General features: G+C 36.7%; 1 protein-coding gene across 8 annotated transcripts in view; it reads right to left on the minus strand.

Annotated features, from left to right (window-relative positions):
* Positions 1-16,522, minus strand: part of GOLGB1 (golgin B1) — a 103,528-nt gene that overhangs the window by 14,458 nt on the left and 72,548 nt on the right. For 7 of the 8 annotated variants that reach the window (XM_011236729.3, XM_034659217.1, XM_034659228.1 and 4 more), the window contains one exon: positions 4,009-4,187. In XM_011236729.3, the coding sequence (XP_011235031.1) occupies positions 4,009-4,187 (179 nt within the window). Of the gene's footprint in view, positions 1-4,008; positions 4,188-5,270; positions 5,357-16,522 lie in introns of those variants that run through there. The other variant, XM_019809512.2, reaches the window with a different exon arrangement.

The following is a 16,522-nucleotide window of genomic DNA, read 5'->3' on the forward strand; positions in this document are numbered from 1 at the left end:
AGAAGGAAATAAACTTCAATTTTATTTAGAAATAAAAAAACAAGAATTACACTTCTTGTTTTATTTTTTCTGCTCTAATAATACCATATAGTGCTATTACTGGTCTTTAAAAGAAAAGGGCTTGGATTTCTGGATCCAGACAGGATGGAACACCTGTGTATCTCTTTATTTCTCCCACTAAGTATAGATAAAAACTCTGGGAATTATGTATAAAAACAAACACAGGAAGACTTAGAAAGAGGGAGAGAAGAAGTTGGACCAACTAGGGACCATAGGACATGAGAAATGACAAGAGAGTGAATTCGCTGGTTTTTCTTTTTGAATTTTAGATATCCCAAATTGGGTGAAGAAAGATCCAAAAACCAATGCGTGCCAAAAAAAGTCTGCTCCCTCTTGCCAAAAGACCAGGAATGGGAAGCCTAGTGAGACAGAAATATTAATGACAATAATCACTCTGTTCTAGATGAACATCATGGAAAAACCACAGCACGCTCCCCCCACCCCAAACAATAAAATCCTAGTGGAAAACTATACTTACATCCTTGCCTGCAGATAACTAGGTGTTCCTTAGTTGGAGTGGTGTCAGAAAAGACCAAGAGTGTACCTGGCTGTCACTACCATCCAGTGGAAAAGCGGTGACTCTGATCGCTCCCACCCACACCCCACTGTAGGGGTCAATGGAGACAACATGTGGGGCCTGGACATCTACCTCCACCTATAACAAGGTAACAAAGCATTCCTCCCTGTCCCTACAGACATATTATCAGAAGAGGCCAACAGGGAAGTTTGGACTTCGGGCACTACCCAGGAGTAACAAGGTACCCCTCCTCAACCACCCTCCTACAGTGTCAGTGAGGACTGAGTGGGGCACCTGGACTTTCACCACGACCCAGTGATAATGAAATGCTTTCTCCACAACCCCCCAGTGCTATCAATGGAGTCCATGTATGGAGCTTGGACTTCTGCTCTCACCTAACAGTAATGAGGCACTGCTTCCCCCTCAACTGCAGTGTCAGTGGAGTACAGGTGGGGAGCCTGGACTTCTGCCTCTTCCTGGCAGTATCAAGGCACCTCCTCTCCTACGGTATCAATGAAGGCTGAGTAGGAAGCCCACTGGACTTCACCCACCATCCAGCAATAAAGTATCAGTGGAAGCCGACTAAAGCTGAGGATTTAAATAAGATTGAGAGTCTTATAATCTCCAAAATGTTCAGGATACAACTGAAAATCACTCATCATACTAAAAGCCAGGAAGTTATGACTTGATCGAGAAAAGAAAATCAACAGATTACAACACTGAAATGACAGAGATGTTGAATTACATCTGTTATAGAATTATATAAGGATTAAAGCAGCCACCACAAAATGCTTCAACAGCAATTGCTAACACACTGGAAACAAACGAAAACAGAAAGCTTCACATTTCTCCAAAAAAGATACACAGATAGACAACATACACATGAAAATGTTCAGCATTATAATCTTCAGAGAAATGCAAATCAAAACCACAATAAGACACCTCACAGAAGTCAGAATCATAAAGACAATAAATAGTAAGTGTTGGTGAGGATGTGGAGAAAAAGGAACCCTCATGCACTATTGCTGGGAATGTAAATTGGTGCAGCCACTATGGAAAACAGTATGAAGGTCCTCAAAAAATTAAAAACAGAATACCATACAACCCAGTAATTCCACTACTGGGTATTTTCCCAAAGAAAATCAAACACTAATTCAAAAAGATATATACATCCTTATGTTCACTGAAGCATGATTTATAGTAGCCAAGATATAGAAGCAACTCAAATGTTCACTGATAGATGAATGGATAAAGAAGATCTGGTGTACACATACACACATGCACACACACAGAAATATTACTCAACTAAAAAAAGAAAGAAATTTTGCCATTCACAACATGGATGGGCCTAGAAGGTATTATGCTAAGTGAAATAAGTCAGAAAAAGACAAATACCATATAATTTCACTTCTATGTAAAATCTGAAAAACAACAAACAAACAAAAAAAGAAGTGGACTCAAATACAGAGAACAAATTGGTGACTGCCAGAGGAGAGGAGGTGGGAGGATGGGCAAAACAGGTGAGAGGATTAAGAGGTACAAACTTTCAGTTATAAAATAATCAAGGAATGAAAAGTTCACCACAGGAAATGTAATCAATAATATTGTAATTACTTTGTATGGTGACAGATGGTAACTACACTTATTGTGGTAGGCACTGCATAATGCATACAATTATTGAATCATTATGTTGTACAGATGAAACTTATGTAACATTGTATGTTAACTATTTTTCAATTTAAAAAAACAGAGAAAACCTCAGTGAAGAAATAGAAGATATAAAGAACTGAATGGAAATTGTAGAACTGAAAAATACAATATCCAAAATAAAAGCAAACTCAATGCACTCAATAGCAGAATGGAAGTGATGAAGGAAAGAATCAAGAATCAGTGAATATTAAGATAGAACAGAAATTATTGAATCTGTATAAAGAGAAAAATAATCATTAAATTGGATTTCATCAAAATTAAAAAGACCTTATTGAGAAGAATGAAAAGATAAACTGCAGGCGGAGAAAATACTTGCAAGCCACCTATCTGACAAGGAACTCGTACCTAGACATATAAAGAACCCTCAAAACTCAACAGTAAAAAAAATTAACAACCTAAATAAAAAATGGATAAATCACATGAACAATCAAAAAGGACATATGGATATCAATAAGCAATAAAAAAATTCAACATTATTAGCCATTATGCAAATTAAAACCACACTGGGACAGCATGACATACCTATTAAAAAATTAAAATACAGTTAAAACATCAAATGCTGACAAGGATATAGCATTTGATATTGAAACTGGATCACTCATATATTGCTGGTAGGAATATAAAATGGTACAGTCATTCTTTTTTTTTTAAAAGATTTTTATTTATTCATTTGACAGAGACAGCCAGCTAGAGAGGGAACACAAGCAGGAGGAGTGGGAGAGGAAGAAGCAGGCTCCCAGCGGAAGAGCCTGACGTGGGGCTCAATCCCAGAACGCCAGGATCACGCCCTGAGCCGAAGGCAGACGCTTAATGACTGAGGCAGACGCTTAATGACTGAGTCACCCAGGCGCCCCTGGTACAGTCATTCTTGAATATAATTTTACAGTTTCTTGAAAAACTAAACAGACACTTACCATACAACCTAGCATTTGTACTCCTGGACAAACATCTCAGAGAAATGGAAGCTTATTGTCCACATAAAAACCTATACACAAATGTTTACAGCAGCTTTATTAATAATAGCTAAAAATCATAACTAACACTCATGGGTGAATGGCTAAAGCAATACACTCATACCATGGAATATTACTTATCAATAAAAAAGAATGAACTATTGATACATGAATAATGTTGATGGACCTCAAGGGCATTATGATGTGTGAATAAAGCTAACTTCAAAAGGTTACATACTGTAGGATTCCACTTAAAACTCTGTATTTTAACTAACTGGAATTTAAATACAAACTTAAAAAAAATTCTCAAAAATGGCAAAATGAAAGAGATGGAGAAGAGATTAGTGGTTGTCAGAGTTAGGGATGGTGACATGGGGGGAAGACTAGGACTATAAGTTAGTAGCACAAGGGACATTATTTGTGGTAATGGAGCACTTGTGTATCTTGGTTGTCATGATGATTACATGTATTTACACATATGATAAAGTTGCACAGAACTACACACACAAACACCCACCCACACACACACACTTGAGTGAAGGTAAATTTGATGAAATCTGAAAAAGGTCTTTGAATTGCACCCATGTCATTTCCTAATTTTGGTATACTATAGTAATGTAAGATGTTAACATTGGTGGAAACTGGGTGAAAGTACACAGGAGCTCTCTGTATTATCTTGCAACTTCTTATAAAACTATAATTATTTTATAATAAAAAGTTTTTAAAAAAATGGAAAAGAGAAGGGTCAAAAAGCAAGAACTATCATACCTGAGCTGATGCAGTTCATGCTGCCAGGAGAGATTTTCCTGCCTTAGCTCTTCTTGCATAATCTGAAAATTTTTTGTCTTATCTTGATACTCCTGAAGTCGAGCCTTCAGTGGACGTAATTCAGTGATTTCTTGGTTAATTTGTAAGTACTGTTGCTGCAGATTCTTCAGTTCCTTCAGCTTTAACCAAAGGGAAAATAAAAGGGTGATTCAGCACATCTCATTGACCCAGCTGTAAATCATCAACAGCTCCCTACTAAGTAAGTCAGACACCACAACAGACTGTCAGCACCTAACAAGTTCATTAACATATATATTTGCAACACAGATATCTAAAATGGTGAAATAAAGGCAGCCAGGCTGGTGAGAATCACCCCACAGAGCCACCATCAAGGCTACAGGGCCTGACCTTTCCTGCAAGTACCCCAGGCCCCTGCTCCTGAGGTCCTAGGTTGACTCTTCATCTAAAGCTCAGACACAGGACAGACTTAAAGGACAGTTTCTCTGTGGGTGGTAACTCCGCAGAATAAGAAACGTAAAGATAGACTGACTTCCTATTTAGCCCTGTGCCCTGCTTAGGCTTTTAAACTTTCTTAAATGGATATCAACCTTAATCTAGCTTAGCTGATGCTGACTATAAAAAGAAGGCAGCAATGCCCAGGCCCAGTGGTTTAAAAGTACTTAGGCTTTGGGGTCCAACATCCTGCCCACATAGGTTGTATGACCCTATGCATATTCCTTACAACCCAAGCCTTAATATCCTGTACCTATAATATTTCTCTTACCTTAATTTCCCTTACCTCCCTCATGGTACTCCTCATTAGATTATGAGAATTACATGAGAAAATTAATGGTGATTGTGGTGATGGTGAGGGCAATGATGATGACAATACAATAATGATGGACTTGCTTTTAATCAACAAAACTGCCTATTTACATTCCAGGTGTGTCTTCAAATTCTTTATCCCCAGTACTCATTAAAAGCTTGGTAGTAAGAAATAATGTTAGGACATGTGGATTAAAAGGGGACCTTGAACACATGTCTCTTTCACCCACTCTTAGAAACATCATTAAAGCTACAATAAAGGCATCATTTTATAAGCACAAAACACAAGAACAGGAAGAACAAGAGAGGAGTCAGCAGCAACAAAATTAATTTTGGAAGCTAAAAAGCAGATGCATAAGTGGTAACTGACTTAACAGATCTGGGAAAGCCAAATCTTAAGCTGGCAGTAAGGGAAGCCAAGAACCAATAGAACTTACTCTGTAGAATCTTCAAAAGGCTCAGGAATTAACAGCACCAGGTACCTCTGGAGAAGATGGTGATGGGGGTAGGGAGAAGGTGGTAGCTGAAATAAGGAGGATTAGATGAAAGCTGCTTAAAAAACAATTGCATCCCTAAGTACTCTCCTCAGTTCCACATCTTTTGTTAACTCTAATGACAACTAGAGTTTTATTCTTTGGAGAAGGTAAAAGAAGTGTCTCTGGAGCATGAAATACCAGGCACAAATGAAGGTAAAGGTACTGTTCTAAAACAAGGGTGATCAAGTCAATACATGCCTCCTGAATGCTTGAAGACTTTCCCATACTCAACTTGGACAGTGCTGGCACCCACGCCTTTACCATCCATGCAGGAAATGAGAAGTCTTCTCTAGAAAATCTGACCAGCCCAAGAGGAACTAAAGATATCAACATGGGGACTACACACAAAAAGCTCAGCAAGATCACCCTACTACAATCACCAACCTCACAGTTGGTAAGCCCCATCCACAAGCTTTTTAGACCTTACCCTTAAACATTAAGAGTAAATCAAGGATTAACCTTCACCTGAAGAATGGTTATCATTAAGGCTAGGATGAAAAGAACTAGAAGAAAAGTAACTCAAAAGAGTTTATTAGGGGAAAGAATAGAATATACTTCAAGATTTAAGAGAGAATATTAGAAATTAGAAACACTGCAGCAGAAAAAAATATTAAAGAAAAATTCATTATGGGAAAACATCAAAGAACAAAATTACCACCACTATTCCTGGAGAGATAAGTTAAGAACATATATTCATGTGACAAGAAAAAGAAAAAAAAAAAAGAAATCCTTAGAAATTAGGAACGTGACAGCAAAAATGAAAACCTCAATATGGGCTCTAAAGACAAAGGTGAGAAAGTCTTCCCAAAGTATAGCAAAAAGAATAAAAAAGAGAAGAAAATTATAGAACCAATCCAGAAGGTCCTATATCCACATGAACACGCTTTTCCAAAAAAAAAAAAAAAAAAAAAAAAAAAACGGAGAAAAAGGACAGGGAAAATAGTAAAATGTAATTCAAAAGAATCTCCCAAAATTGATGAATATGACTTGTTAGAGTCAAAGGACTAGACACAATGATGAATGAAAACAGACCCACATCAAAATACACTGTCATGAAATTTCAGAATACACAGGACTAAAAAATTCTATACATTTCCAGAAAAAGATGAGAGAGAAAGAAACAGAGACAGAGAGACAGAAAGAGAAAGAGAAAAAGAAACAGATCATACTGAAAGGATCAGGAAACAGAATAACTTTAGACTTCTGAACCACAATGTAAACTAAAAGGCAACAGACCAAATATCTTCACAATTTTGCATGGGAATTATTTTCAGCCTAGAATTCTACACCCAGCCAAAATAATAATCAAATATGAGAGGGAAAAGACATTTTCAATAACTTTACCTCCCCTGTATCTTTTCTTATGGAGCTACTAAATGATTTCTTTCAACAAAATGATGACACAAAACCAAGATGAGAAAAACAAGGAATATAAGAAACAGGAGATCTAATATAGGAGAGATGTAAAAGGAGATATCCTAGGATGAAAACAGTATCCTATCCTAAGGATAAGAAAGACTCCAAATTTTCTTCATAAAATCAAAATTGACAGGAATAAACATTTTAACAGGAGATGTAGATAAATGGCAGTAAATCTGGAGTTAAATCACATTGATAAATACAAAGAAAACTAAGTAACAACAACAAAAACACAGTTATTATCTCTAAGGGAGGAAAAGATGCTGAGGAAAATAAAAATAATACATCTCATTTGTAGTCATAAAAATGTAAACATTGATATAAACGCAAATATTGAGTTAACCAAAATTTAAATTACATCAGGAGAATGGGGAAGAGGCTCTATATTGAATATGTGCATATGTACTGTGGAAGCAGAGGGAGGAAAGAGAACTAAAACCTGTTAGCATAAAAGAAAGTCAATAGCTAATGCAAAGATTGAAAACTGAAGATGCTCTATAAGTATGTTATCTAGACACTGAGAAACACCAAAATATTAAGAGTTAAAAGCAAATTGCCTTGGGAGAAAAAGAAACAGAGTTAGAGTGGAGGTGCTATTTGTTTTTCTCATCAAACATGCAGAATTTAGTGACTTACATATGTGTATATAACTTTATTTTTTACACAAAAATTAAAATAAAACAATTTTTTGTTTTATTTTAAAGCAAAAATATATTTTTATGCACTAAATATATTCTTTATTCACTCCTCTAATCCAGATACTCTAAATGTTAATCTTGAAATAGACCAAATCATCAGAAAGCTGTGTCTGGGACTACGTTTTAGCCATTTGTATAAGTACCTTTAGGAAATTATACAAAATTCTTTTGCTATGCTGTTACAGCAGGGAACAGCCAAACTGAACCCTATAAAACAATTATATTTACTATAGAGAAGTAAAGGATGTTTTACAACTTCATACAGTCCTCTCTGTGGAAGCACAGAAGGAATTTCTTGCAGGCCTCAATACCTAAAGAGTAACTATGCTTATATTAAACAAATTGCTTTTCTTTCTTCCCTTTCCCTAAAATATGGACACTGCAATTAATGTATATGGCTCTTTAATTCCTTATTTCTGATGTCTGCCAGAAAACTGGGAAAAAAACTGATGACCCATCTTTCTAAAAAGATATTGTGGTATTTCCTAGGGACACTAAATTTATTCCTGGTTTAATCTTTTTCTCTCCTATCCTCATTTTCTCTTTCTTCCCAGTTACTTGTATTATATTATCTTCAAAACAACTTCAAGATATGTCCTTCAAGTCATTTTCAGGATGAAATGTGTATAGGGGACTTCTGAGAAAGATGGCAGAGTCAGAGGACCCTAACCTCACCTCATCTAATGAATACAACTAGATAAACCACATCAGTGTAAACAACCCAGAAAATGACCAAAAGACTGGCAAAACAAATTTTCCACAGTTACACATAGAGAAGAGACTGCATCAAAAATGGCAGGAAGGGTGGAGACACAGTCGGGAACCACGCTGATCCATGAGACTGTCCATGGGAGGGAGAGGCACTACAAGCACAGAGAAGGGACAAGAGCTGACTCCACACCAGGCACCGCAGTCACAGGGACCTGCATCGGGAAGGTCCCCATAACATTTGGTTTTCAGAACCAGAGGGGGTTAATATCTGGAGTTTCTACAATCAGTTGTGCTCACCACCTGGAACATTAAAAATGAGCAGCTTGGCTCTGGGAAAGCTGGAGGGCAAGAGGAAACTGAGTCCCCGCCAATAAATAGCACAACAAACACCCCCGCTGAGATACAGCATAAAAGCAGCATTTTGGAAAATGCCTGGGGTACACAGGAAGGAGATTTATTTATAAATCTCAGAGTGTGTGCTGGAGGGTCAGGGATCTTTGGGAGACTTCTCCAAGAACAAAAGAGCTGGTGGGCACCATTTCCTTCCCACCCCTCAGCCTATATATACAGACACTTGCAGGAATCAGCACAGCACAAACAATTTCCACCTGGATTGCTAAAAGTGTGCCCCATTCCTGGGCTGTTCTGCAGACTCACCACCCACCCCAAACGTGGCCTCAGAAGGAGTATATCCAAAGTGGTGCCACAGGTGTGGCTTTGTGCAAGCAGCCCGTACCACTCCAAAGTGACTCCTGTACAAGGGAGAGGGGAAGATAACCACACACACCAGTTTGACTGCAGCCTTACCAGTGGGCAGATATCTGGTCTGACTGCAGGCCTCACCCACCAACAAAAGCCTCCAAGGCGATAACACAGGGATAGCACCCTGCAGTTCAGTGCAACCACAACTCTAGCAAACACCTGGTCTGACCCAACTCAAGCCCAAGGCAGCTCCAGAGTGGCCCATTAACAATACAGGGACCAAACTCTGCCCCAAACAGGCAAAGGGAGTCATTGCAGATGACTACACTGAAGGTAAACACAGCTCAGCCACAACAGGAGGGTGCATACAACACACATGAGACATCCTGGAAGTGCCAGGTGCTGATGAACAAGGGACATTGCACTACAGAGCACCACAGGACCTCTTTTTTATAAGGATGCTACTTGCAACAGTAAGGCTGCTACTTGCAACAGCTGACTTGATGTTGCTGACTTTCCTAACATCTAGACATGAAATTCAAAATACACTAGAGAAAATAAATAGAACAGAGAAAAGAGAAGTACAGATCAGTAACCTGAAGAACAGAGTAATGGAAAACAAGCTGAACAGGAGAAAGAAATAAGATTAATAAAGAACGAGAATAGATTAAGGGAACTCAGCAACATCTTCAGAAGTAACATTTGCATTATACGGATCCCAGAAGAAGAAGAGAGAGAAAAGGGGGCAGAAAATTTATTTGAAGAAACGGTAGCTGAAAATTCCTAAAATGGGAAAAGATACATAAATCCAGACCCAGGAGGCAGAGAGCCCCCAACAAAATCAACCCAGGGAAGTTCACACCAAGACACACAGTAATTAAATGGCAAAAAAAAAGTAACGATAAAGAATTTTAAAAGCAGCAAGAGAAAAGAAGACAGTACATACAAGGGAAAGCCCATAAAGCTATCAGCTGATTTTTCAGCAGAAACTTTGCAGGCCACAAGCAAGTGGCATGATATATTCAAAGTGCTGAAAGAAAAAAACAAAACAAAAAACATGCAACCAACAATACTCTATCCAACAAGGCTGTCATTCCAAATAGGAGGACAGGCAAAGAATTTCCCAGATAAACAAAAGTTAAAGAAATACATCACCATTAAACCAGTCTTACAAGAAATGTTAAAGGGGATTCTTCAAGTGGAAAGGAAAGACCATAAATGGGAATAAGAAAAGTAGGAAGCACAAAAGCAGTAAAATTAAGTATAGCTATAAAAACCAGTCAAGGGTTTCACAAAATAAAAATATGTAAAGTATGACACTATACCTAAAATATGGAGGGGAGAGGAATAAGTTTTGGTACCTTTAGAATGGGTCCAAACTTAAGCAACAATCAAATTAATACAGACTGTTATATGCATAAGATGTTAAAAATAAACCTAATGGAAGAAGAAAGGGGGAGTAAACAGAAGGGGGAATGAACCATGAGAGACTATGGACTCTGGGAAACAAACTGAGGGCTTCAGGGGGGAGGGGGGTGGGGGAATGGGATAGGCTGGTGATGGGTATTAAGGAGGGCACATATTGCAAGGTGCACTGGGTGTTATACGCAACTAATGAATCATGGAACTTTACATCAAAAACTAGGGATGTACTGTATGGTGACTAACATAATAAAAAATATTATTATAAAAAAAATAAAATAAACCTAATGGTAACCACACATCACGAAACTGGTAATAGATGTACAAAAAATAAAGAAAAGGAATCCAAGTATATCACTAAAGAAAGCCAGCAAATCAAGAGAGAGGAGAGCAAGAGAAAAAAGGAACAGAGAAGAGCTACAAAACAACAGTAAAACAAGTAACGAAATAGCAATACATACATACCTATCAATAATTACGTTGAATGTAAATGAACTAAACCTTCCAATCAAAAAACATAGGGTGACGGAATGGATAAAAAAGCAAGACCCATCTAGATACTGTCTTCAAGAGACTCATTTCAAACCTAAAGACATCTGCAGATTGAAAATGAGAGGGATGAAGAAACATTTATCATGCAAATGGATTTTAAGAGAAAGCCAGGGTAGTAATACTTACAGTGGACAAAACAGACTTTAAAATAAAGACAGTAACAAGAAACACAGAAGAACATTACATAATCATAAAGAGAACAATCCAACAATATGTAACAACTGTAAAATATTTATGCACCCAACATGGAAGCTCCCAAATAGACAAAGCAGCTCACAACAAACATAAAGAAAGTAATTGATAGTAATACAATAGTAGTAGCAGACTAACACCACACTGAAATCAATGGATACATCATCCAAACAGAAAATCAACAAGGAAAAAGGAAATGGTGGCTTTGAATGACACACTGAACCAGATGTATCTAACAGGTATATTCAGAACATTCCATCCCCAAACAGTGGAATACACATTCTTTTCAAGTATACATGGAACATTCTCCAGAAAGGATCACATGCTAGACCACAAAACCAGTCTCAACAAATTCAAAATGACAGAAGTCATATCATGTACCTTTTCTGACAATGCTATAAAACTAGAAATTAACCCCAAGGAAAAAATCTGGAAAGACCACAAATAGATGGAGATTATATAACATGCCTAATGAATTGGTCAACTAAGAAATCAAAGAGGAAATCAAATAATACACAGAGACAAATAAAAATCCAAAATCTTTGAGATGCAGCAAAAGCGGTTCTAAGAGGGAAGTTTATAGCAATACAGGCCTACCTCAAGAAGCAGGAAAAATCTCAAATAAACAACCAACTCTTATACCCAAAGGAGCTAGAAAAAAGAAGAACAAGACCCAAAACCAGCAGAAGGAGGGAAATAATAAGTTAGGGCAGAAATTAACAAAATGGAAACTAAAAATACAATAGGGAAGATCAATGAAACCAGGAGCTAGTTTCTGGAAAAGATCAACAAAAATGATAAAATGTTGGTTAGACTTACAAAAAAGAGAAAGAGAGAAACAGAGAGCACTCAAACGAAATCAGAAATGAAAGAGGAGAAATAACTGACACCACAGAAATATAGAGATTATAAGAGAATATTAAGAAAAATTGTATATTTACAAATTGGACAACCTAGTAGAAATGGATAAATTCATAGAAACATGTAACCTACCAAAACTGAAGCATGAAGAAATAGAAAACTTGAACAGACTGATAACCAGCAACGAAATTAAATCAGTAATTGACAAACTCCCAACAAACAAGATGGCTTCACAGGTGAATTCTACCAAGCATTTGAAGAAGAGTTAATCCTGTTCGTCTCAAACTATTCCAAAAAGTAGAAGTGGAAGGAAAGCTCCCAAATTCATTGTATGAAGTTAGCACGACCCTGATTTCAAAACCAGATGAAGACACTGCTAAAAAAGAGAACTACAGGTCAACCACTCTGATGAACATAGATGCAAAAGTTCTCAACAAAATATTGGCAAACTGAATCCAACAATACATTAAAAAAATCATTCACCATGATTCAGTAGAATTTACTCCTGGAATGCAGGGTGGTTCAATATTTGCAAATGAATCAACATGATACACCGCATCAATAAGAGAAAGGATAAGAACCATATGATCTTTTCAATAAATGAAGAAAAATCATTTGACAAAGTACAGTATCCATTCATGATAAAAACCCTCAACAAAGTAGGTTTAGAGGGAACATCCCTCAACGTGATAAAGGCCTTATAGGAAAGACCCACAGCTAACATCATACTCAGTGGGAAAAACTGAGACCTTTTCCCCTGAAGTCAGAAACAACACAAAGATTTCCTTTCTCACCACTTTTATTCAACACAGTACTAGAAGTCCTAGCCACAGCAATCAGATAAGAAAAAGAAATAAAAGGCATCCGAATTGGTAAGAAAGAAGTAAAACTTCCACTATTTGCAGTAGACATGATACGATATAGAAAACCCTAAAGACATCACCAAAAAACTACTAGAGCTGATAAATGAATTCAGCAAAGTTGCAGGATACAAAAATCAATATACAGAAATCTGTTGCATGTCTATATACTTAATGAGCCAACAGAAAGAGAAATTAATAAAACAATCCCATTTACAGTTGCAACCAAAATGATAAAATACCTGAAATAAAATTAACCGAAGAGGTGAAAGACCTGTACTCTGAAAACTATAAAACATTGGTGAAAGAAATTAAAGATGACACAAACAAATGGAAAGATATTACATGCTCATGGATTGCTCATGAGAGCAAATGTTGTTAAAATGTCAATACTACCCAAAGCAACCCATAATCAAATAAAATCCCTATCAAAATGCCAACAGCATTTTTCACAAAACTAGAAAAAATAATACTAAAATTTGTGTGGAACCACTAAAGATCCTGAATAGCCAAAGCAAGCTTGAAAAGGAACAAAACTGGAGGTACCACTATCCCAGATTTCAAGCTATACTACAAAGCTGTAGTAATCAAAACAGTATGGTACTAACATAAAAACAGACACACAGATCACTGGAACAGAACAGAGAGCCCAGAAACAAACCCATGATTAGTGGCCAATTAATGTACGACAAATGAGGCAAGAATATGCAATGGGAAAAAGACAGTCTCTTCAACAAATGTTGAAATGGTACTGGAACGTGAAACTGGACAGCTACATACAAAAGAATGAAACTGGGCCACTTTCTTATACCATACACAAAAATAAATACTAAATGGATTAAAGACCTAATTGTGAGACCTGAAAGCATAAAAATCCTAGAAGAGAGCACAGGCAGTAATTTCTTGGACATTGGCCCTAGCAACATTTTTCTAGATATGTCTCCTGAAGGAAGGGAAACAAAAGCAAAAATAAACTATTGGGACTACATCAAAATAAAAACTTTCTGCACAGCAAAAGAAATAATCAACAACAAAAAAGACAACCTACTGAATGGGAGAAGGTATTTGTAAATGATATATCCACTAAAGGGTTAGTATCTAAAATATAGAAAGAACTTATAAAATTCAACACCAAAAAAAAAAAAAAATCCAATTTAAAAATGGGACAGTCATGAACAGACATTTTTCCAAAAGAGACATACAAATGGCCAACAGACACGTGAAAAAATACTTAACATCACTAATCATTGGAGAAATGCAAATCAAAACCACAATGAGATATCACGTCACACCTGTCAGAATGGCTAAAATAAAAAACATGAGAAACAACAATGTTGGCAAAGATATGGAGGAAAAGGAACCCTTGTGCACTGTTAATGAGAATGCAACTAGAAGCAACTGGTGTATCCACTGTGGAAAACAATATGGAGTTTCCTCAAAAAATTAAAAATAGAATTACCATATGATCTAGTAATTCTACTACTGGGTATTTACCCAAAAAATACAAAAACACTGACTAGAAAAGATATATGCATTCCTATGTTTATAGCAGTATTATTTACAATAGCTAAACTATAGAAGCAAACCAAGTGTACATGAACAGATGAATGGATAAAAATGTGGAATATCACTCAGCCATAAAAAAGAATGAAATCTCACTATTTGCAACAACTTCTATGGGTCTAGAGTGTATGATGCTAAGTGGAGTAAGTCAGAGAAAGACAAATACCATATGATTTTACTCATATGTGGAACTTAAGAAACAAAAAAAATGATCAAAGAAAAAGAGGCAAAAAAGCAGATTCTTAAATATAGAGAACAAACTGATGGTTACCAGAGGGGAGGTGGGTGGAGAATGGGTGAAACAGGAGAAGGAGATTAACAGTACACTTATCCTGATGAGCACTGAGTAATACATAGAATTGTTGAATCACTATATTGTATACCTGAAATTAATGTCACACTGTACATTAATTATACTGGAATTTAAAAACAATTTTTAAAAAAAAGAACAAAATGAGTATAGATAAATACATGCAGCTCTGGAGATTTGCTTTCTATCCTTTAGGTAGAAATTGCCCAAGTATGTATTTGATTATGGGAAAGTCCTAAGAAAGTTCGAAAAGATATGAAAACTCCAGAATGTTTTCAGAGTTGTTTGTGACACTGTAGTAGAATCCCCAGGGCTAATTCTCTGCCACTTGGACCCTCAGACTTTGAGAAACTTCCCCTTAAATAACTAAGTAAAGAAGAGAACCAAAGTAAGCTAAATCCCTTTCAGATCTAAATCATTTCTGGGGTAGTCCTGAGGGAAAGGAGCAGGCAGAGGTGATAAACTGCTGGCCTAAGCTGAATGTTTCAACTGATAGTGGTTGACCTAAGACAGCTCCCATATTTATTGTACATGCAGCCAGTGATGGAGAGATCATAAACTTCAATGCCCACAACACAGACCAAGAACAAGATATGCGGAAAAGAACTGATGGACAGTTAACAATACATTCCAAAAGTATGCAGGAGGGCCTCTGTTGACTGCAGTAGACCTCATATGTAATATCACCAAGTCAGAATGTCAGGCCTTCATGTGATTTATAACCTTGCCTTGGCTTTCATTTATGGCAGATGTAAAAGCAAATGCTTCCAGAACTACCCTACACGACAGTTTTACAAGATAGAAAAAAATAGTGCTTTCAACAACCATAAAAATAGAGAATGGCCACCAACTGCTGATTATCTACCATATAATTAATTACTCCTATGTTAAAATCATAGGAAATCCGAACAAGACATGACACTTAACACACACAGATGTATATACATACACACATCGAGACAATATGGGACAAATGAAAGTACTAAAGAAGTACAGAAGGTAACAGACAATTAATTGATCTAGAAATGTAACCAGAGAATTTGAACTCCAGGGTGATGTTTAATAGTGGGAAATATTTGCCCAAAAAAGGAAAATCGAGAGGACATTTTGGTTCAGAGGATGGTAATGTGAAGTACTAGGTAGGATTATTGCATAATGAGTAGATCAGTTTGGCTGCAATCAAGAGTATAAGTAGGGGAATAGTAACAAGGAAGGCTGGGAAGGAGAACCTGGACAAATTATAGCGTCTCAAATGCCAGACTAAGTGGTTTGAATCCTAAGCCTATTCTAGAGAAAATACAACTTTCAAAGGTTTTTGAGCAGTACAGTAATAAGGAAGCAGAGCTTCAGATTATTCAGCGATGGTTATAAAATATATTGGAAAGGTGACAAACTGGGAGAAGCGGTATCACAACAGTTAAGTGTACAGTGTTAAGAACCTATCCTAAGATGATGATGATGGAAAGGAAAAGAGATCATTAAGGCCCATTAGGAATAAAGTGACAGACCTTGATGATAAATGAAATAAAATCATAGATGGTTAAGAGCCTTAGGGAACAGAAGAACATTACTATGGGTTATAGAAATACAGAAGTAAAAACATGCTGACTTGGCTTGTAAATATCCAGCAGACAAAAATGTGGAATGGGGATTGAGAGAGAAAGCATTGAGAGATAGCAAGTTTCATCCCCAGTGTTTAGAACAGATAAGAAGAGTAAAGCAATTCACTAAATAAAACTTTGTCAATTCAAAACCTAACCTAATAGCTTCCCGGAAAAAGATTTTGACTTTGAAGATAATCAAGTCCTGGATGCTATAAACTACAGCTTTGAGGTATATACTGTCCTGATGAAAACCTTTTGC

This window comes from Ailuropoda melanoleuca, chromosome 1 (assembly GCF_002007445.2).
Source record: "Ailuropoda melanoleuca isolate Jingjing chromosome 1, ASM200744v2, whole genome shotgun sequence".
Lineage (NCBI taxonomy): Eukaryota > Metazoa > Chordata > Mammalia > Carnivora > Ursidae > Ailuropoda > Ailuropoda melanoleuca.